The sequence below is a fragment of the Carassius auratus genome, chromosome 19 (assembly GCF_003368295.1).
Source record: "Carassius auratus strain Wakin chromosome 19, ASM336829v1, whole genome shotgun sequence".
Classification (NCBI taxonomy): Eukaryota; Metazoa; Chordata; class Actinopteri; order Cypriniformes; family Cyprinidae; genus Carassius; species Carassius auratus.
The window spans coordinates 21,436,494-21,458,070 of record NC_039261.1 but is presented as its reverse complement, the minus strand read 5'-3'; the positions used below and the strand labels follow the sequence as shown (position 1 = coordinate 21,458,070).

Here is a 21,577-nt window from a genome sequence, read left to right as displayed (position 1 = left end):
ACAGGCCTACTGGCCTGCAGAAAGGTTTTAAAATGAACAGTTCTCTCATAAAAACAAAGTGCATTTAGGTAAAGTGCATTTGAAATTGTTCTCTGTAGGACTAGAAAGTGCATCACTTCTCCAGTATAGGCAAGAAGGTTGTCACTTCTGGGGATGGGGACTTCAGACAGTTAACCATCTAGCTGTTGTGTGTGTGTGTGTGTGTGTGTGTGTATGCGTGTGTGTGTGTGTGTGTGTGTGTGTGTGTATATGTGTATATATATATATATATATATATATATATATATATATATATATATATATATATGTATATATATGTATGTATGTATGTATGTATGTATATATATATATATATATATATATATATATATATATATATATATTAGGGCCGGGACTTTAACGCGTTAATTGAGATTAATTAATTACACAAAAATAACGCGTTAACTAAGATTAATTAATTACAGAAATAAAATTCCCGCATTTTTAATAACTTATTTTTGCACCGCGGAACGTTTCTCACTGGATGCGTTTCGGCGGACCGATTATACTGAAGCACCAACTAGCGCTCGCATATCACCGCAGCAGCACATCGAGTCTCAAGTATCACCTCAACGCAAAACATATAGCAGCTAGAGTGGACTTTACACTTTATGTTGAACTATGTATTATTTTGTTGGTGCAACTGGCAGTTTATGTTGAACTCTTTATTGTTTTGGCCAAGGTTATTGAGAGTTGGACTTAGTATGTTATGGCCTCTGAAGCAACAGAGAGGTGTTTTCTAATAGTCAGTGTTTCCAATGTTCTGAATGTAATTGACAGTATTGTGTTTTACTTAAAAAACACTTTACAGAAGGTTCCAGCACCTATAAGCTTCCTGAATTTCTGAACTGTACCATTTCTAAATTGTTTCTAAATATGCTATTGCTACACTTCATGGCAAAAATTGCACTGGTTTGCTAGACTTGGTTGAACAAAAATAAACAATATTTTGTTGCTTAAGCTTATGTATTCAGTCATTATTCAATGGTATACTATAAATCCATGTGAAAAAAAAATTACTTCGGTCTGTTCTCATGTCAAATATTTATCTGCGATTAAAATGCGATTAATTTCGATTAATTAATTACAAAGCCTCTAATTAATTAGATTAATTTTTTTAATCGAGTCCCGGCCCTAATATATATATATATATATATATATATATATATATATATATATATATATATATAGTAGCCTAAGAACAAAATAGCCAACGTATTATTATTATTTGAGGCACTTTCTTGCAGAATTTCACTTAACATATCAGACAACGAGGGTGCATGCCACTCATTTGGTGCAGAGACGAGTCTTTTCTGCACTTGGCGCTTCTCCGTCTCCACGCGGGTTCTCCGCATCCAGCGCGGCCTGGATCATTTCTTGTGCGCGCTGCTTTATTTCCGCATCCAAGTAATGTTCTTTATAACGCGGATCAAGCACATTCGCGATGAAGTGCAGAGGATCCGACAAGATCTCAGTGAGACGTGTGCTAACAGACTCTATAAGACTGTACTTTTCTTTGTTTTTACTTCGTGGTCCGTCTTAATCTCTTTGTTAGGAGACGCTTTAGTGCTGCAAATAAAGGAGTAAGAAGAGAGAGAATGTTCTCACTGGTGTTAAGTGAATGTCGCGTGGAGCTCGTTCTCGAGTCAAGAACCGGTTGCATCGGTTTTCGGATCATCAGTACACTCAACCGAGAATCGTTTCTGTCGGACGCGTCCGAATTGAGAACCGATGAACTGATGATACTGCGCATGCGCGATTCAGCGTGAAGCCAACTGACTCACAGCATTTCTGAACCGAAGGGATTCTTTTGGTGATTGATTCTGATTCTGTACTAGTAATGTTATGAGCGCGGGTATTTTGAGGGCTTGGATGAAGGGCAATCTGGCGAAACGTACGTTCATTTACAGTTTTTCTCAATTGCTAAAACACAATTTCTGAAACCTTGCTCCATTTTCTGAAAACATTGAACACAAAACCTCATCTTCAAGCACTATTTACAAAACCTCTGACTCCTCTTGCAAAATGAAACTTTCGCCTCAAAACAGTTTTACCTGTGTTCAAAATCAAACACTGCTCTCAAATCATAAACAAAGTGATCAAAATGATATACACTATCAAGCAGTCAGTAAACAATACACCAACAAATAGAAAATACATTGTTCAAAACATAGTTCTCAGGGAGAAGTAAATTTTTTATCTCAAAACAAAGTTCATATTATTCCGTCATTTGTCTTTTGATGAACGAAAACATGTTCTACCATAGTAGCTCAAAATTGATCAGAAATTACTACTCTGCTTTGCTCTTTGCATGTTTTTTTTTTTGGTTCTTCCTCCTTCTACCCCTATTTTTACAGTACTGTACCCTGCATCTCATAAACTTGTGCTTGGTCTCTGTGATAGTGTAATTATTGTTATTTGTTGATATGAACCTGCAACCATTCATAATCTATTGAGCAGTCAGTACTGTTCACAAATGGAAAGCACAATGTTCAGAGCCAAACAATTTGTTTATTGTACAGTATACAGCCTACAATGTACTGTAATATAAAATCAAAGGAGTAAACATGTGATGATCAATGTGCTTCTTGTCTTTGGGCTGGGTCAGGCCAGAGCACTTCATCGACGTCACAAGCAATATTGTCCCTCCTGAGGCAACGGGGGAAGAAGCCTCTTGTGTGCCGTATCCAGCCCTGACATGATTCCTCACCTATATCACCACAGGCTAAATCCATGGCTTGCAGCAGATTTACTCTTGTGTAGGGTTGTCTATCATAAACTTTCCATCTCCAAGAGGAGAAAAACTCCTCAATCGGATTCAGGAAAGGCGAGTATGGAGGGAGGTACAGGTTCATAAACTGCCCATTGATGTTAAACCATTCCCTTACCTGAGCAGCTCTGTGAAAACTGACATTGTCCCACACTATCACATAGGTGGGAATGGGATTGTCATTTAGCTCTTGACCCTGCTGCTCTTGAACCTGCTGCTCAAATAAAATATCTCTTAGATTTGCAACAAATCTTAGAAGAAGCTGGGTATTATATGGCCCGAGTGTAACATGGTGATGCAGAACACCATGGTTGCTGATAGCAGCACAGATTGTGACATTGCCACCTCGTTGACCAGGGACTTCAACAATGGCCCGCTGTCCAATCATGTTTCGGCCTCTCCTTCTCCTCTTCGTTAGATTGAAGCCTGCTTCATCGACAAAGATGAACTCATGGGGTCTGTCCAAGGATTCCAAGTCAAATATTGTCTGTGTAGAAATACAATATACTGTATTTAGAAGTTTGTAAGTTGTACAGAGACAGTGCTATACTGTAGGATACAATTAGGCCTACTGTATGCATTTCTGATTCACATACATTGTATGTACTGAAGAGTAATGTCATTCACATAGTATGTGTTAGTACTGTAGACAATCTGAATTAAAGTAAATGTTTCTTACAGTAATGTACACTTACTTGCACATACTGAGCTCGCAGTTCTTTCACCCTTGGTGAGTTGCGCTCAAAAGGTACTCTGTATACTTGTTTCATTCGCATCCTGTTTCGATGGAGGACACGGTCAATTGTGGAAATGCTCACACTGTCGATTCCCTGGAAGTGTGTGTTGTCATGTATCACTCGTTCCTGGATTTCTCTGAGTCGTATTAGATTATCTTGAAGGACCATGCCCACTATAACGGCCTCTTGCTCCCGAGTGAATATAAGTGTCCTTCCACCTGCATGTGGCAGCCTTGCAATTCTACAAAAAGTAGATGTGCAGTTACAAAAAAATATTCATGCAGTACTATATACAGTGATGAACTTAAATGTCTATTGAAACAGCTGCATATAGTGTAGTACAGTAAATTTGCAATTACAAAAATAAAGTAGTATACTGTACCTGTTCTCTTCTCTGAATGTCCTTACTATGGTGGACACAGAAAATCGGCTCAAATTGGGTTGCACTCTAAGCCCTGCTTCCCTCATTGTCAGTCCATGGACAAGAACATGGTCTATGACTGTTGCTCGAATTTCATCAGATATTTCCACTCTTTGTCTTCCTCTTCCTCTTTGTCCTCCTCCTCCTCTTTCTTGCCCTCTTCCTCTTCCTCTCCTTCCTCCTCCTCCTCGTCCTCTTCCTCTTTCTTGCCCTCCTCCTCTTCCTCTTCCTTGCCCTCCTCCTCCTCCTCCTCCTCCTCCTCCTCCTCTTTCTTGCCCTCCTCCTCCTCCTCCTCCTCCTCTTCCTTGCCCTCCTCCTCCTCCTCTTTCTTGCCCTCCTCCTCGTCGCCCACCTCGCATACGCACTCGTCCTCTCACATTGTTTCTTCTATCCATTTTCAGACTTTCTCCTTCCCACCTTCAACAACCTGTTTGCTTTCTGAACGGGCTTATATTGGTTGTGTCACATCATTTGAAACAGGTTAAATCAATTTTGAGTGGTTGTGTTCAATCAATGACACATGTTCTCTATTTGTATTTTATTGTTGCCACTTGTGTTTACCAGTATGGATGACATGTGCATTGGAGTGCAGAATGTGTTTTGAGAATGAGAATGTGTTTAGCGTTTTGCCGAAGAGTCTAAGTGAGATCTGCAAATTGTGTTTTACCATGTGAAATGGTTTAAGGTATTGACAACAGACTGCACAATTAGCTAAATAAGTTCAGGCAACTGAGAACTTTGTTCAGCCAGTGGGTTTTAGTGTTTTAGCAATTGAGAAAAACTGTAATAACAAATACATCGCAATGGATTATGTTTAGTAAGTGGATCATGGTTTGTGCGCTGATGACACCTAATTTATTTACTTTATATCTTCAAGACTTAAAACCTCATATGCACATTATTGCTGTTACTGTATTTAGGTGTTGTTGCAAAACTCAAATGTAAACTTTTCATGATTATGAGGTTTTAACTGACTAAAGTTATGATTACTGACTTTATATATTTGAATGTTTGATAGATGTGACGCCATTACGTCATCGCCAATGACGTCATTACGTCGAGCGTGAAAGAACCGATGAACTGGTTTTTTCAACCGGTTTATTGAATCGAACCGTCCGAAAGAACCGGTTCGCGGAAAAGAATCGAACTTCCCATCACTAGTGCAGGTCGCGGTTTCTGTTTGCGTCATCACAACATTTCGGCCGTGTTGTTTCGGTGATAAAAGTCTATCGGCCGAAAACCGAAAAAGCCATTTTCGGCCGAAAATTTTCGGTGGCCGAAATTTCGATGCATCCCTAGTCTGTGTGAAGAACCCTCGTCTCCAATTAGGGCTGCGCAAAAAAAAAATCGAATGCGATTTTCATGCGCATCTCGTCAATAAAGGCGTTCTGTCATTAGAAGTACATCTCCAGCACGTGCGTTCAGATCAGGATTGCCAGGTTTTCAAAACAAATCCTGCCCACTTGCTTCTCAAAACTAGCCCAATTGCGTTTCAAGGAGGTTCCCCGATAAAAATTGCGTAAAATTTGCATTGCAGGACAGGAATAAAGAAAAGATTGAACTGTCTTTGGCACCTCAACTATCTAACTTTCATCTTATGTTCCTCTCAAATTTGTGATTTGCTTCCACCTGCAAATTGCTTTGTGTATCATATTTAATAAACCAATAAAATGTTTAGATTAACATGTATAGTAGGCTGAGGTAAGTAGCAATAGTTCATTCGAAGTTTACTCAAGGGGAAGAATGTGACTAATAAACTATTTCTAACTAATAAACGATTTCTAACAGCTGGATTCTCTCAAGTCTGCACTCGATATCAAGAACACATCCGGGCACTTCCATGCGTCCTCTGTACTTGCATTCTTGAGAATTGGAATCAAACTTCGCCGGTTAATGATAACATATAGCGAGAAATGTTTTTGTGCGAACTATTCTTTAAAAAATGTATCTAGAAAAACACTTAAAGTTTGGGGTCAGTGAGATGTCTTTTTTAACTTAATTATATATATATATATATATATATATATATAATATATATATATATAATATATATCAGGGCTCAACATTAAGATTTGACATGAGCTTGTCCTTCGGAAAAGTAAATCGATCATTCTCTTGTTCAAATAAAAAAAGTTACTTGTCTAGGGACAAATGTTGGGCACATGTAATTTATTCTGAAGAAGTTTCATCAGTGCTCCATCAGGTATTACTTTTTACTTTTTGATATTTGCCTTAAATTGATTGCTGTTACACTTTTTAACTTTAAGAAGGACAGTATTTTCCTAAACTGATTAAATGTACAAGTCTTCATTTATGTCAAATTCTTACATGTGATCAATACATTAAGTTAGAATAATAAGACACAATATGGTTGTTACTGTTCAAATGAAGTCAGTATCAACAGATTTGATCTGTCCAAATGCATAAATAATGTTATTAGATTAATGTTTTACTTTTCTGACATACAAATTTGAAATGTTTGAAAGACATTTGTGTGTTTCTCGCAGATGTGGGACTTTACTGCTGTGACTTAGAACTATTTTTGTTTGAAATGGAGCAAAAACAATCAGTAATGCGTCTAAAATTTAAGTTAATAAGTTAAGTTAATATTACTTGTTTATTTAACTCAAGCTGTATAGAATCAGTATCAAATTTAAAATTGAGCTGAAAGTCAGGAAAACATCACTCCTGTGATGGTCCTGTGATGTTGCATACTATATTATACCCAATTCCAAATAAGTTGGGACACTGCACAAATTGTGAATAAAAATAGAATGCAATGATGTGGAAGTTTAAAATTTCAATATTGTATTCAGAATACCACATAGATGACAGATCAAATGTTTAAACTGAGAAAATGTATCATTTTAAAGGGGGGGTGAAATGCTATTTTCACTCAATATCCTGTTAATCTTATGTGGGCGGAGCTAAAGAATCACGAGCGCGAGTAGGCTTTTGCGTTGAGAGCTTTTGGAAGCTGTGACATTACCGTGAGGAAAAAAAACATCATCCAAAACAAACCATGGCTAACAGTCAGATTCAGCCGTTTATTTATGATCCAGAATCAGATCCAGAGGCTGAAATTTAACAAGAGCAGCATCAGCAACGACGTCTCTATGTGGTATGTATTGAAACTGTATATATTTGCTTAGCGGTTTTGGAAAATGACTAAGTTCCACTTTATGTCATCTTTTTTGTTGTTGTTTTTTTTAAGCTGTACATGTGGAAAGTGCAGATTGATGACAACATCGCATGTTGTTTACTTGATGTGCTTACGCGCTGATAGCTAAGTTAACAGAACAGAGATATTTGAAGCAGTTTTACTCACCGCCTGCGGTTCCAACACACGATCGTGACCCTTTTCCGTTGGGACTGCATTATCCTTAAGAAATAAACGATAAAAAATAAGTTGATTTTAAATTTCATGGCATCAACACATCTCAAAAAAATTGTGACAAGGCCATGTGCCGGCAGCCATATCACCCTGGAGCCCAAGACCGGTTGCCCACTGAAGACAAGCAGGGCTGAGCCTGGTCAGTACCTGGATGGGAGGCCTCCTGAGAAAACTAGGTTGCTGCTGGAAGAGGTGCTAGTGAGGCCAGCAGGGGGTGCTCACCCTGTGGTCTGTGTGGGTCCTAGCGCCCCAGTGTAGTGATGGGGACACTATACTGTCAACAAGCACCGTCCTTCGGATGAGACGTTAAACCGAGGTCCTGACTCTCTGTGGTCATTAAAAATCCCAGGATGTCTCTCGAAAAGAGTAGAGGTGTGACCTCGGCATCCTGGCTAAATTCGCCCATTGGCCTGTGACCATCATGGCCTCCTAACAATCCCCATATCTGCTGATTGGCTTCATCACTCTGTCTCCTCTCCACCAGTAAGCTGGTGTGTGGTGGGCGTTGCACTATGGCTGCCGTCGCATCATCCGAGTGGATGCTGCACACTGGTGGTGGATGAGGAGATACCCCCTTACTATGTAAGCGCTTTGAGTGTCTAGAAAAGCGCTATATAAATGTAAGGAATTATTATTATTATTATAATTATTATGTTTACCACTGTGTAGCATCCCCTCTTCTTTTTGTAACAGTCTGGGGACTGCCCTTATGAAAAATAACCATAGTTTTATTATAGTAAAACTATAGTAACCATGGTTTTTTTTTTTGTAGTAAAACCATGGTTAATTTTCGTAAGGGTGAGGAGACAGGTTTCTCAAGTTTAGGAAAAGGAATGTTGTCCCATTCTTGTCTAATTTACTCTAGGCGTCAAACCTTTTTATTTGCTAATCCACCTAAAACCAGTTAATTCTGTTAAAAAATACAGCTAAAAACCAGGTAAGACCAGCGTGACAGGGGCCAAAACCATTTTAAAACCATGTTAATAGCCTGTTTCCAGTCCGATTAGCAAGTAACTAGCATGTTGTTAGCATATATATATATATATATATATATATATATATATATATATATATATATATATATTTTTTTTTTTTTTTTTTTTTTTTTTTTTCAAGCCCTGAAAAGTAGGCTAACTTTAAGTAAACTGCATCTCTATTTCTTAAACCAACGGCTTCTGCAAAGAAATGTAAGACAAATAAATTAGGCCTATTAAATTGTGTGAAACCATTCAGACCCAGTAGAAATTTATGAATGACATAGTTTAGGCACAAACCAATAGCGCCATCTAGTCACGGATTTCAGGAACGGGCGTTGACACTGCTGAACAAAAATGATTACTCAGCTGCAAATGAATGCTTGAGTTCTAACTTATAAATCTAATACAAATCTAAATTTTAATTTCGTTACGTGCATAATCTGCATTTCGTTTATTCGTGAAATACTGCTGGGTTTTAGAAAGGAAAAATATTTTATACCAAACATCACATAGGCTAATTAAACGTTAAAATTATTTTCGGATTAATATATGACATGTTTTTTTTTTTTTTTTTTTTTTTTTTTTTTTTAAAAAAGCTTATTGTTGAGGTAAATATTCAGAACAATCTGAGGCTAAACTGTTCTAAAAGGGGAAGGATGACAGGAAAGAAGGATATAAAATTGTGCAGGAAATGTTGAAAACCACAGTGATGCATAAAAGGAACCCTGGTCTGGGATGCAATTTATTTCAAGTCGGAGATACATTGAAAAAGGTCTAGCATTTCTGATCCTAACAATCACTCAATACATTTGATTAGACGCATGGCTTTTCTGCTGAGTAACCTGGTACTGCTTTTAGGAGTCCTAGGTAAGTCCTTTTAGAGATAATAATTTCTCTTTATTTTATATCAGACTACTGCTTTGTCAAACATACATGTTTTTGAATATAATAGGCTATAATAACATTAACATAGGTTAACTCAATGTATAAGCATATTGTCGACAGTGTATTTAATGTTTTTATCAATAATTGTCTAGAGGAAATTCTATCATGGTGAGCATCGCTTTTAATAAACATTTTAAAAGAAGAGGCTGTGTAAAAGCATGGATGAATAGTCAGTATAACATCATAAATCATTATACATCACAATATACACAAAGAAAACATCTTTAACTAAAGGATTTGGTAGATATCTCTTCTCTAGTAGTAAAACATGAATAATTTCAACATTCATCAATTAACGTCATCATGCTCGTCGGACATTGCAACAGAGCAGAATTTTAAACGTGCCCTCAACAGACATCCTCTTTTTTCCCCACGTGTATTAAGACAATATGACATTTATTGAATTAAGTACAGCAGTTAGACTCAAGCTCTCGATTTCGCTGAACACTGAACAGTTTAACTTTATTACCTCATCAGCGCTTTGAATCAGTGAAAGTTTGTCGAAATCAGTCGACTGACAGTCCCATCTACTGGCCGGACTGTTAAAGAACAGACTATATAAAAAATACTGTGTGTATATGTCGAAATCAGTGACCTAGAGGTCGCTGTTGACTGGTGCAACGAATTACGATAACTTAATGTTTCCTTGTGATTTGGTGAAAAAGAAGATGGTAACAGATTTCATTATTGTCTTTGTGTCCTTGCCAGATTTGGTGACCCCTGCTGTATGTGAGCAGTTGTTCACCTAAGACTGAAATGCCTTTGGGATATAAAATAAATTTGGTTATATATCATCGGAGTGAATTTGGGTCGCATTAAAGCGATTCTTTGTGAAGTAGAAGTGGGTAACAGATTTCAAAAGTGTCTTGTGCTGCCTTGTCATTTTTGGTGACCCTATTTCTGCAGCTGTTTTTTTTTTTTTTTTTTTTTTTTTTTTTTTTATGAAACAGTGAAGACGATCTCACAAGCGTGTATTTGGGTAATGGTAAATGGTGGGCCATTGTGTTTGAAGTAGACAGAGCAATCTTGCTTGAAACTGCGACCTACCAACCAAGAGAAGCGAACAGGCATCAGCTTTTACAACAACCCAGATGAACTGGTCACAACCTTGACCATGACAAACCTGCGCAGCAGTGATTCGAACCGCTACTGGTGTGCAGTCAAAACACGAGGTTCCTATCTCAGAATATCTCTAGAACTTACCGTCACTGAGGGTAAATGATTTTGAGATACTTTAGCACCACTACAAAACATTTGAGAGTTCATCAGTTAAATCACTTATTGATTTTGATGCTTGATTATTTTCAGGTATTCCAGATCTGTCAGCAGCCAGCAACATGGTGTCAGGTGAAGAGGGCGGCAATGTTACTGTACAGTGTCTCTACAGAGACAAATTTAAAGATACTGAGAGAAAACGGAGCAGAAATCGAGCATCGCGTTAGTTCAGTCAGGCCACATTAGTCACACCTGCATCAACTGACAGTCAGCTGTTCCTGACGTGTACCAATCCAGTCTTGACACCTATCACATGCGGTCTATTTAAATTCCCATTCTTCAGTGTCTCTTCCATTGCATCGTTGCTTGAAATTAACTCCCTCCTCCAACCACAACTCCTCCAACTGAACCTGTAACTTTGTTCTTTCTTTACAGTCTCTTCATTGGAAGCAGTCTCTATCACATTTTGTTAAAAAACTCATGTAATTGTGAATTGTAATTATGTATGCTTATAATGGCTATGTTCTGTACCCCAAGGGGGTTTATCTTGCTGCTCTCCCCACTCTGTCCAAGCATGGCTGCATGGATAGGCGTGTGGAGTGTTGCCCAGAACATAACCATACCACCAACACTAACTGTGTGCAATTATAATTGTCATAAATATACTTGACGGAAGTGGTCCTGATTGAAGTGGAGATCTGCACTCCTGTCAAACGGCTCAGGATATAGAGCCATCCCTTGGAGCAGCTCTACAGATAAATGATACAAATGATGGCGTTTGTACAGTGACACTGACAGGGCTGAAGAAGAAAGATGCAGGCTGGTATTGGTGTATGGCTGGGGATGTGCAGGTTCCTGTTCATATCAATGTTGATTCAAGACAACCCATTACAGATGCCAACACAAGTAAGTAATGATCACATTTTACATAACATTAACATATACATTGGATAAACACCACATCATTACCAGACACGACACTGCGTAATTAAAATAATAATAAAACAAATGGGAATTTATACCTCACAATTTTTCAATAATGAGTTTATCCCTCTCAAGGCAGGCATTGCTGATTTGCAACAGTTAAAAACTAACAACCTTATTACTCCAGATACATATTTTATGTATCTGGATTCCTTAAAACTTGTTACTAAAACTTAATTTGAGCCTGAGAAGGTTATATCTCGCAATTCTTACTTTTTCTCAAGATTGCAAGTATATAGATCTCGCAAATTTGATCTCTTTTCTCGGAATTGTGTGATATAAATTTGCAATTGTGATTTAAGTTTCGTGATTTATATCTCGCAATTATGACTTTACAGCATTCAAATGCGCCTTTATAATATGCAATTCTCACTTTATAATGCTCAATTGCAAAAATTTGTGAGATGCAAAAACATGTCAGTCATTGTTTTGTGTGTGTGGTGGAAACGGGCTTCCATACTTCAAGACTGTAATAGCCATAGTTATATTTACAGTGGGTAATTTACCTTAGATCTTTAAAATAACATCCAGTGATGCTCAAACTGTGAAGACTGTGTAACAAAACCGTTATTCCCTGACAAAGATTGAACCAGTCACTGAGTAGGCTATGTATTTGAAATAATATAAAAATGGTATATCAGCGAATTATTAATTTGAATATGTACTTATCCATTTTGTTGTGAGTTTACACTATTTGCATTGGACCGTTTGCCCACAGAATTTTGCTCATGTGTCATTTCTGAGACTATGGTTCAACAGAATTGCATAAAAATATCTAAATCCCATTTGAAACCAGTTTCTCGGAAACTCCCTCTTCTGTCATCGGATGGCTAAACAGATAGCCCCGCCCCAAACTCATGCCATTGGTTGAGCCAGTGTTGCTATGTAGGGATAACCAAACAAATACATTTTTTGAAAGAAAAGTTTTTAGACTTTGGATGGAAATCATCCAATGTCTTCTCTCAGCACATTAAGTTAGATAAGAGGAAATATTTTCATAGCCTCCAATTTAATTTCTTTGGAGGCCGGCTCTTATGTCCTGAGTGCTTAGTTTTATAATATTCAAGAAATTACACACTTCCCAAGATGACAGGATTACATAGTGAAGTAATGCATTTCACAGTTTCACAGAGTTTCTTGGTAAAGCAAAACAGCACATTCCATTTCTGACATAACATGTATAGGAAAACAAGCAGCAATGTGTCAAATATGAGACACACCCAGTGAAAGTATAACGTGCCTAGCGTTTTCGACTCGTACATTACACGTCACACCCTGATATCACGTGTCGTTATGGGATCTTTACTGGTTGTGTGTGAAAGCATGCACATATCCCGGGTAATCACTGGCAGTGTGTAAGTGCAAAATCTAGCAACCCGGGAACAATTGCCGGAACACTTTACCCGTGTATTTGCCGGAATGGCAGTGTGAAAGTGGCTATAGTCTCTATGAATTCCCAGGTAGAATTTGCAACTGGACTCTAAACTGGAATACTCCTTATCATTAATTAAATTAAAATATGTGCAAGTAAATGCTGTAAATTTACAGTTACGATATAAAACATATAGGCTATGGAAAATAATATTCAGGCATATAAAGAATATGAAACATATCCCCTTCATTTAACATAACAATGTGCATAGGAAGATCTTGCAAATATTTTGAAAATATAAGCTATACAAACATTTATATTTCCTTAGACTTACACTTTAAGTGACATTTTTCCAGTATATTTATATAATTAAGTACTGCGGGTAATAAGTGCTAATAGGCTTAGGGTTTGGTTTAGGATTAGTTAAGCATAACTTTCTGTTATTACAGTAATAACAATATTTAACAAGGACTCTGTAAAATAAAATGTTATTGAGTATTTTTCAATACAACTCAAGATGATGATTTATATATTTTAAAGCCCATTATATAATATGTGTATTTTTAGCAAAAGCCAACAATGCATTGTATGGGTCAAAATTAGAATTTTTTTAATACCAAAAATCATTAGGATATTAAGTAAATATCAAGTTCCATGAATATATTCTGTACATTTCCTACCATAAATGTATCAAAACTTATTTTTTGATTTTTGCACCCTCAAATACCACATTTTCAAATAGTTATATCTCGGCCAAATATTTTCCTACTCTAACAGCACAGAGGAAGAGAAAAAATATAACTATAACTAGCATTTACACCTTAAGGCAAAATAAGGGACACCCATTCACAACCCGCCCTTTCTTCTGCTGAACACAAAAGAGGAAATCTTGAAAAATGTGGGTAACTAAACGGTTTCTGGTCCTTAGCAACTTCCACAGTAGAAAAAAAATATATTATCAGAGTCATCGGGGACCAGAAACTGTTTGGTTCGAAAGTAAAGTGGGACGAAAGTAACAAAGCGATTTTCTCCGAGCCTCTTTCTGCATTTGCATTCCCAGCTGACAGCATATTCAGCATGCAATCCTTGACGGAGCTGAGAAACATCACGTGATTTCCTCATTGTTTCCCGAAGTTAGGTCTGTACAAAATGTAAATTATTGAAGCGGTAATTTTTTCAAATTAGTCGTGTTTTTCTTGTTTCATCTGTCACAATAATGATAAATCTAGAAGTTATTTTGTGCTTTAACACATCCTGAAGTTTGCATTTTCAGAGTTTTTCAGTATAAAAGTAAATTGTTCCAGTGCATGCTATATTGTGAATTTCTGTCTTGCATCATTTCTTACAAATGTTTATGTCATATTATAACAAACGAATATGTCTTAGTGAGGGTCAGAAAGACAGACAAAGTCCTGGTTTTATCCAGATGTTTTTGACTGCGCTTTTCTGGACATAGAGGAACATCACTCTCTGGGCAGCTACTACATCGCATTTATATTTAGGTTTTAGCCATATCTTAGCCTTTACACCTCCACCTGTGAATTTGCAGTGTTTCCAGATGTTTTAATGCACATTTTCAATTTATGCATAAAAACACCTGGATGGAAACATAAATAGGCCTACTGTTACATTATGTTTAGAGTGTTTTTTTATTATGCTATGTGATTAAATTTTTATATTGTACATTCTGTTGAGAAAAATGTTTTATAAAAATACATTGAAATTGACAATAAAAAAATAGTCAGGTTTTGAGACATCTGATTAAACTTACATTTACAATGAAAATGTAATTTAATAATTTTTTTGCAAAGATAAAGGACAAAATATGTTTGCAGTTACATATTAACACGTTCACAATCAGGTATACTTAAGAAAAATAAGAGAAACAGAAAAAAATCTAGCTGAAAAATGGTACTTTCGCCCCTGCTCTCCCCTACCCATTGTCAGTGGGAAAGTACCCAAGCAATACTGTTCAAAAAAGTTGCCCCGTGTATCATCAGTAAGGTACAATTTGCCTAAATTTAATTGGACTTTTTTTTTCACACTGGATGCAAGCTATTTAAACTACTTTTTTAATTTAAAATGACAGCAAGGGTAGACCTATTTCGCGTCAATTTACATGAATAGTTTCAATGACTTTTCCTCTCTTTGAATAAAAACACAACTAGGGTTACATGTAGGCTATATCTGTTTATTAAACAAATTATCTTTTTTTTTCTCTGTTTTTTCTATTGCAAAAAAAAAAAAGTAAAAAAAAAAAGAATGTTGACTTACCTCTATTGGAAAAGCCCAGAGCATCAAAATGTAGTAGTCTTGTGTGAGTCACGTCCTGAGAATCCAGTCCTCTTATAATGCATGTATGTTTTATAAACTTGTCAGGTGAAGCGTTGCAGATAACGCTTTGCATATTTTGCATAATATTTTTGGATATTAAAATGTGTTGATTGGACACGTCTTAAAGATGATGTGCTCCCTGGTCTAAATTGCATTCATGCATTTAGCAGACCCTTTTATTTATTTAGTGACGTACATCACAACAAGCAATCTCAACAAACTGCATGGTATAGGCAAGGTAAAATTTATCTAGTAAATTAGCCGAGTAATGGAGGTCATTATGCCTGAATCTTATTTTCCATAGCCTATATGTTTTATATCGTAACTGTAAATTTACAGCATTATATTGGCTATGAGATGTCTGCACATCTTTTAATTTAATTAAGGTTCTAAAAGGAAACCGGCATTGTGATTTAAAATGATTACTCCTTGTCACTTTTCTTTCCTGCATCTACTCTCGCCATGCGGTTCTTCCAGTTTTGCTTAATTTGGGCAATGTTACCAGGCAACTTTGGCTTCAGTTGGCGTCAAACGACTAGCATTTACACCTTCAACAAGGCAAAATAAGGGACACCCATTCACAACCCGCCCTTTCTTCTGCTGAACACAAAAGAGGAAATCTTGAAGAATGTGGATAACTAAACAGTTTCTGGTCCTTAGCAACTTCCACAGTAGAAAAAATGTCAATGGGGACCAGACACTGTTTGGTTATCCACATTCTTCACAGTATCTGCCATGTTTACAGAAGAAATAATTGATTACATGTTTGTAACAACTTGTGAGTGTGTAAACGATAACATTTTTGGGTGAACTATCTCTTCAAGTCAGACAGTCTGAGCCATCATCATTAGGACAGACCCATTGATAACTTCCCCATTCAGCTCTACATCTGGAGAGTCTTGTGTGCAAAGGACAGGTGTGAGCTCTAGATCTGTTTTAATCCATGCAGGTGTAGCCCAGCTAGGGTTTTAATTATCTCCTAATGTTTAATTTCTAATATGTAAATGTTTCTGACTTTCAAGGGTTAAAGTGTCATAAACGTTATGTGGTTATATATGTGTTTGCCACAATTTAATTTGAACTATAGATTATGGTCAAGTTTATGTGAGGTGTACATGTCTCAACATGTGGGTTTGATCAAGTATGTTTTTTTTTTATTTGTGATTGGACATTAGTTTACTTGCTCCCGCCTATGTGTGGGTATTGATCATTATGATTGGTAGAGAGAGGAGATCGGAAAGAGATGTTGCATTTTTTTCTCTGGTGATTTTGAGAGAAAATATACCCAAATAACTGCTGACTAAGTTGTCAAAGAGTATATTTAATATACAGAAAGTGTTAAAGAACGTTTCTGTAATTTGTTTGATTTGTTATACTTTGACTAAGAGTTTAAACAGACTTATGTTACTGCTGCTGTGTGCACTGTATTCTTTTTTTTCTTTTACGTCGCGGCCTCTGAGTTTATAAATCGTTCTGAGGAAGACGACATTACGAGGAACCAGATAGCGTTCTAAATCCAGCGTTCTAAATCCCCTCGTGGTTTAGAATTCCTCTGGCATCGCGAGATTCATAATCATTCAGCGGACAGCTGGTGCGACTGCAGACGCATACGGAGTGTTTTACGTGATCGGTGGACAGCGCGTGTGTCGAAACGAAGACTCAGGTACATTTGTTTGTTTGTTCAGCTCTTTGGAGCGAAGAGGTTATTTGTTGGTTTTCACGGCCACACCGTTCTCAAGCAACGACACAGGCCTGCAACAGGTTGGGGTTTTTAAAGCTAAGAGTGAGTGTCAAGAGGTCAGGAGGCATATATTTGTCATTTGCATAGTTAACACTGGGGAAAACTGGGCATTGAAATGCTTGTGACGAGGCTCAGACACACAGTGACAATAACAAGACATAAGACATAGACGTACATGGAGAGCACTGAGATTAGATTGAGTGACTACAGTGCCCTTAGACAGAAAGACACAGACAGAGCAGTATATACAAATAAGTGGAAGTAACAGGTACAATAAAGGTAATCAGTGTTTAGAATATATAGAGTACATAAGAAGTCCTGAGGTAGTATTATGATTACTGAGGTAGAACGGTGTCTAAAATGTCTTTGTAGTGTGACGTAGAGCTAGATGTAGGAAAATTAAAGTGCAGATGCAATAAATAAACTTAAGAGCAGCACACATTCAGACGTATTCATGAGTAGAGCAATGTCCAAAAGTCATTGTAGAGTGTCACAGAGAAACATTAAGGAGTATTTAAAAAAAAAAAAAAAAAAAGTGCCAAAGCAAGGCAAGTACAATGAAGTAAACATAAGAGCAGCATGCATTCCGGTTTTTAGATGGAGGAAAGCTGATTGTTAAGTAGTCTTATGGCTTGAAGATAGAAACTGTTCTTCAGTCTGGTTGTCCGTGAACGGATGGATCGGAAACATCTGCCAGATGGCAGTGTGGCAAACAGGTGATGAGCAGGATGAGTGCGGTCCTTGATGATGCTGCGAGCATTTCTCAAGCAGCGAGTCTGATAGATGTCCTGTAAGGCTGGGAGTTTATGTCCAGTGATGAGCTCTGCTGTTCTCACCACTCGCTGAAGAGCTTTGCGGTCCAAAGAAGAGCAGTTGCCGTACCATACAGTGATGCAGCTGGTCAGAATGCTCTCTATAGTGCAGCGGTAGAAGTTTGACATGATGTTAGAGGAGATGCCCAACCTCTTCAGTCTCCACAGGAAGTAGAGACGCTGACGGGCTGTTCTCACTATGGTCTCTGAGTGAAGGCTCCAGGAAAGATCCTCAGAGATGTTAATGCCAAGGAACTTGTAGCTCTTAACTGTTTCTACTATCTCTCTGTTGATGTGAATGGGAACGTGACCCTCTCTCTGTGACTTCCTGTAGTCCACAATCATCTCCTTGGTCTTGCTGACGTTTAGAGAGAGATTGTTATCAGCACACCATGTTGTGAGTGCATTAACCTCATCTCTGTAGGATGTCTCATCGCCATTAGTGATGAGTCCTAAGATAGTTGTATCGTCAGCAAATTTGATGATGGTGTTGGAGCTATGCTTAACAGAGCATAAGTGAACAGGGAGTACAAGAGAGGACTGAGTACACATCCCTGTGGGGCACCATTGCTGAATATAAGTGAGGAGGATGTGTGATTGCCAATTCTGACCAACTGGGTTCTGGGTTCAGGAAGTCCAGGACCCAGTTACATAAGTGACTGTTAAGACCCGGATTTTTCAGTTTGGCTATAAGTTTGGTAGGGATGATGGTGTTAAATGCAGAGCTGTAATCAACAAACAGCATCCGCACATAGGTATCTCTTCCCTCCAAGTGTTCCAGGGCAGAGTGTATGGCCATTGCAATGGCGTCATCAGTGGATCTGTTTGAGCAGTAAGCAAATTGTAATGGGTCCAAGGTGTCAGGCAGAGAGGAGCAGATGTGGGATTTGACTAGTCGTTCAAAGCACTTCATGATGACTGATGTCAGTGCTACAGGGCGGTAGTCGTTCAGGCAGGAGACGGTTGTTTTCTTGGGAACAGGGATGATGGTGGTTTGCTTGAAGCATGTGGGGATCACTGTAAGTCTCAAGGAGAGGTTGAAGATGTTGGTGAAGACATCTGCTAACTGGACAGCACAGGCCCTCACGACACGTCCGTGTAATGCCATCTGGACCTGGAGCTTTGCGGCCGTTGACTCTCTTGAAGGCCTTACTCACTTCGTGTGTGGTTAGAACCAAGGGCCAGGTGTCAGTGTCAGCAGGTATTTTCACAGCAGGAAATGTATTGTCTGCCTCAAAACGAGCATAGAATGTATTGAGCTCATCTGGTAAGGAGGCAGACAAAGACACACCACTGCTTTTCCTTCCTTTGTAGACTGCTCCACATGCGTATATTCTGACTCCACTCTGTCCCTAAAGTCTCTTTTGGCTGTTTTTATTGATTTTTGAAGGTCATACCTGGACTTCTTATAGGCAGTTAAATCACCAGCGTTGAAGGCAGCAGTCCGCGCTCTTAATTTGGCCCGCACCTCACCGTTGACCCATGGTTTCTGGTTTGGAAATTATTTAACGTTAGTGGATGGAACAACATCCTCTATGCATTTGTGGGCCCACATTACATATTTTTCGTTTAATTGGCTCGTTGATTTTCTCTGATTGTATTTTGCATTTTGATTTTGAGATTGTAATATAGATCCAAAGGGGATTATATTACTGATTTTTTGCAGATACAAAGTTGAATATTGATATTCGAGTATTATATTGGAATTTCTGATCTAAGAGGATAAAGGTGATTTTGTGTGAAAGGAAATACACAACAGGCATTTAAGAATTTCATTTAATTCTTTTTATTTATTTATCTTTTATTGAATTCTATTTACTAAATTTATTTAAATACATTTATTTATTTCTTACAATATTTCATTATTTCTTCTGTCTTTGTTAAATAAAATAATTTGTTAATTGACAAGAACTTACCCTTTTTTTGTTGGATTTCATATAATAGTGTTGCAGAAAAATAATCACTTAACATCTACATTTAAGTAGGCTGATCAGGGGGGAAAACTGGAAGGAAGTAAATTAGTCAAGTCGAGAGACGCATTATTAGAACCCGGTGCTCTGCCCATCAAGGAAGAGGGCAGGGGGCGCTACACAGGTTTACCGCATTCTGCGCTCGCGTGAAAGAGCCTTAACAGCCACGCGTTGGAAACAAATACGTCAAAATACAATCACGTGCAAATTAGCTTCTCTGATACTTCTTATGAACTGATTTAATTAGAATTGCAATTAGTATTATAAACAGTGCAAAATATCAAATATGTGTTGTTGTTTTTTTTATATATATATGGGGACATATAGGCTACATATTGCTTTGATACGGGATGCATTCTTTTAATAACCTTTAAATATACGGGACAATTCCGTATTTTAGGGAATATATATATATGCCTGTATCATCAAATCAAATAATTTAAGTTTAAATCCTGTTGAAGTGGATGATTGATAGGTGAACTTATGAAACAATTTATACTTTGATTCTTCATCTTTGGTATAATCCAAATTACAACAAAATAATAATTTCAGTTTATCCTGCAGTCTGCAGAAAATAACAAAGGTTGTTGACAATAATGTGCTTACATCGGAACAGTAAACATTAACGGGATACTCCATTTTCAAAATGAAAATTTTGTAATTAATCACTTACCCCCATGTTGTTCCAAACCCATTAAAGCTCTGTTCGTCTTCAGAACACAGTTTAAGATATTTTGGATGAAAACCTGGAGGCTTGAGACCGTCCCATAGACTGCCAAGTAAATAACAGTGTCAAGGTCCGTAAAAGGTATGAAAGTCAGTAATCCATCTGCCATCATACGTGCAATCTGGGTTATATGAAGAGACGGGAACACTTTTTGTAAGCAAAGAAAACGGTCTCTTCTGTCTCTCTCCATATCACCATATATTGTGTATGTATGCTCTTCTATGTCATCCGCAACACAAGGATGTGCTATTTTAATGTGTCGGGATGTGTTGGATTTGTTGAAATCTATCTTATTTGTTACAAATGGCGAGAGCAGCCAATTGCAACTATGTAAGATGTCGTCCACTTCAGTTATTTTAGATATATAAAACATGTCGTTATGCTGCTTACTACTGCAAACTAGTATTTGATATCAAATTTTAATGTATCAACCACATTTATTTGTATTTTTATTGCATTATTATTCTTAGTTATTTACTTTGCGGCTGATGACTCTGTAGTCACGTACATCCAAGGAAAATAAGGTACGCATTTATTAATTGTTGTAGGTTTTTTCTTCACTAGTGTTCCTGTAGCTAGATTGGTAGAGCATTGACTATCAAGCGCAAGGTTGGGGGATTGATTCCCCAGGAACACATGATAGGTAAAAATTGATAGCCTGAATGCACTGTAAGTCGCTTTGGAAAAAATCGTCTGATAAAAGCATAAATTTAATTTTAAATTTAATTTATTCACTGATACCACCTATACTGAACCAACACGTTAAATAAATAAATAAATAAATACCATTACAAACTATCAACTGTTAACTTAAAATTATCAATATTCAAAATTATTTATAATTTTGTTAAATTCAAAATTATTACCAGTTTTTTGTTTTGGGCTATATTCCATTAGGACTTAGTTTTAACGTCACCAATAGAAGGCAACAACCATTACCGACCATTACAGTTTCAATTTAAATCCAATACAATTCCCATTAAAAGCTTCTTTTTTTTTTCAGCAGGGATGTTTAATAATTTACCAAACTTTTCATTTCTCTCACCCAAACATACAGGTTGACAGCAGATGATGAATCTGTCAGAGGCACAACCAGGTTTGAGATTACCAATCATTTACATAGTTAAACAGTGTTTTTT

At 37.3% G+C, this 21,577-nt stretch overlaps 1 protein-coding gene across 1 annotated transcript; it reads right to left on the bottom strand.

The window, feature by feature from the left end:
• Window positions 1-1,949: 1,949 nt before the first annotated feature.
• LOC113120281 (uncharacterized) lies at window positions 1,950-4,169 on the bottom strand. Its single transcript, XM_026290197.1, has 3 exons — window positions 3,929-4,169; window positions 3,505-3,787; window positions 1,950-3,296 (listed from the first exon to the last, which is right to left on the bottom strand). Exons 1-3 carry the CDS (start codon window positions 4,012-4,014, stop codon window positions 2,616-2,618), a joined length of 1,050 nt encoding a protein of 349 aa, XP_026145982.1. The 5' UTR covers window positions 4,015-4,169; the 3' UTR covers window positions 1,950-2,615.
• Window positions 4,170-21,577: the final 17,408 nt, after the last annotated feature.

Bases quoted from the DNA above. Each gene is read 5' to 3' on its own strand.
- LOC113120281 (XM_026290197.1), bottom strand. From the start codon at position 4,014: ATGAGGGAAGCAGGGCTTAGAGTGCAACCCAATTTGAGCCGATTTTCT. The intron at 3,788-3,928 runs GTACAGTATACT...TACTTTTTGTAG, and splicing joins ACATTCAGAGAAGAGAACAG to AATTGCAAGGCTGCCACATG. The intron at 3,297-3,504 runs GTAAGTGTACAT...ATTTCTACACAG, and splicing joins TGCGAGCTCAGTATGTGCAA to ACAATATTTGACTTGGAATC.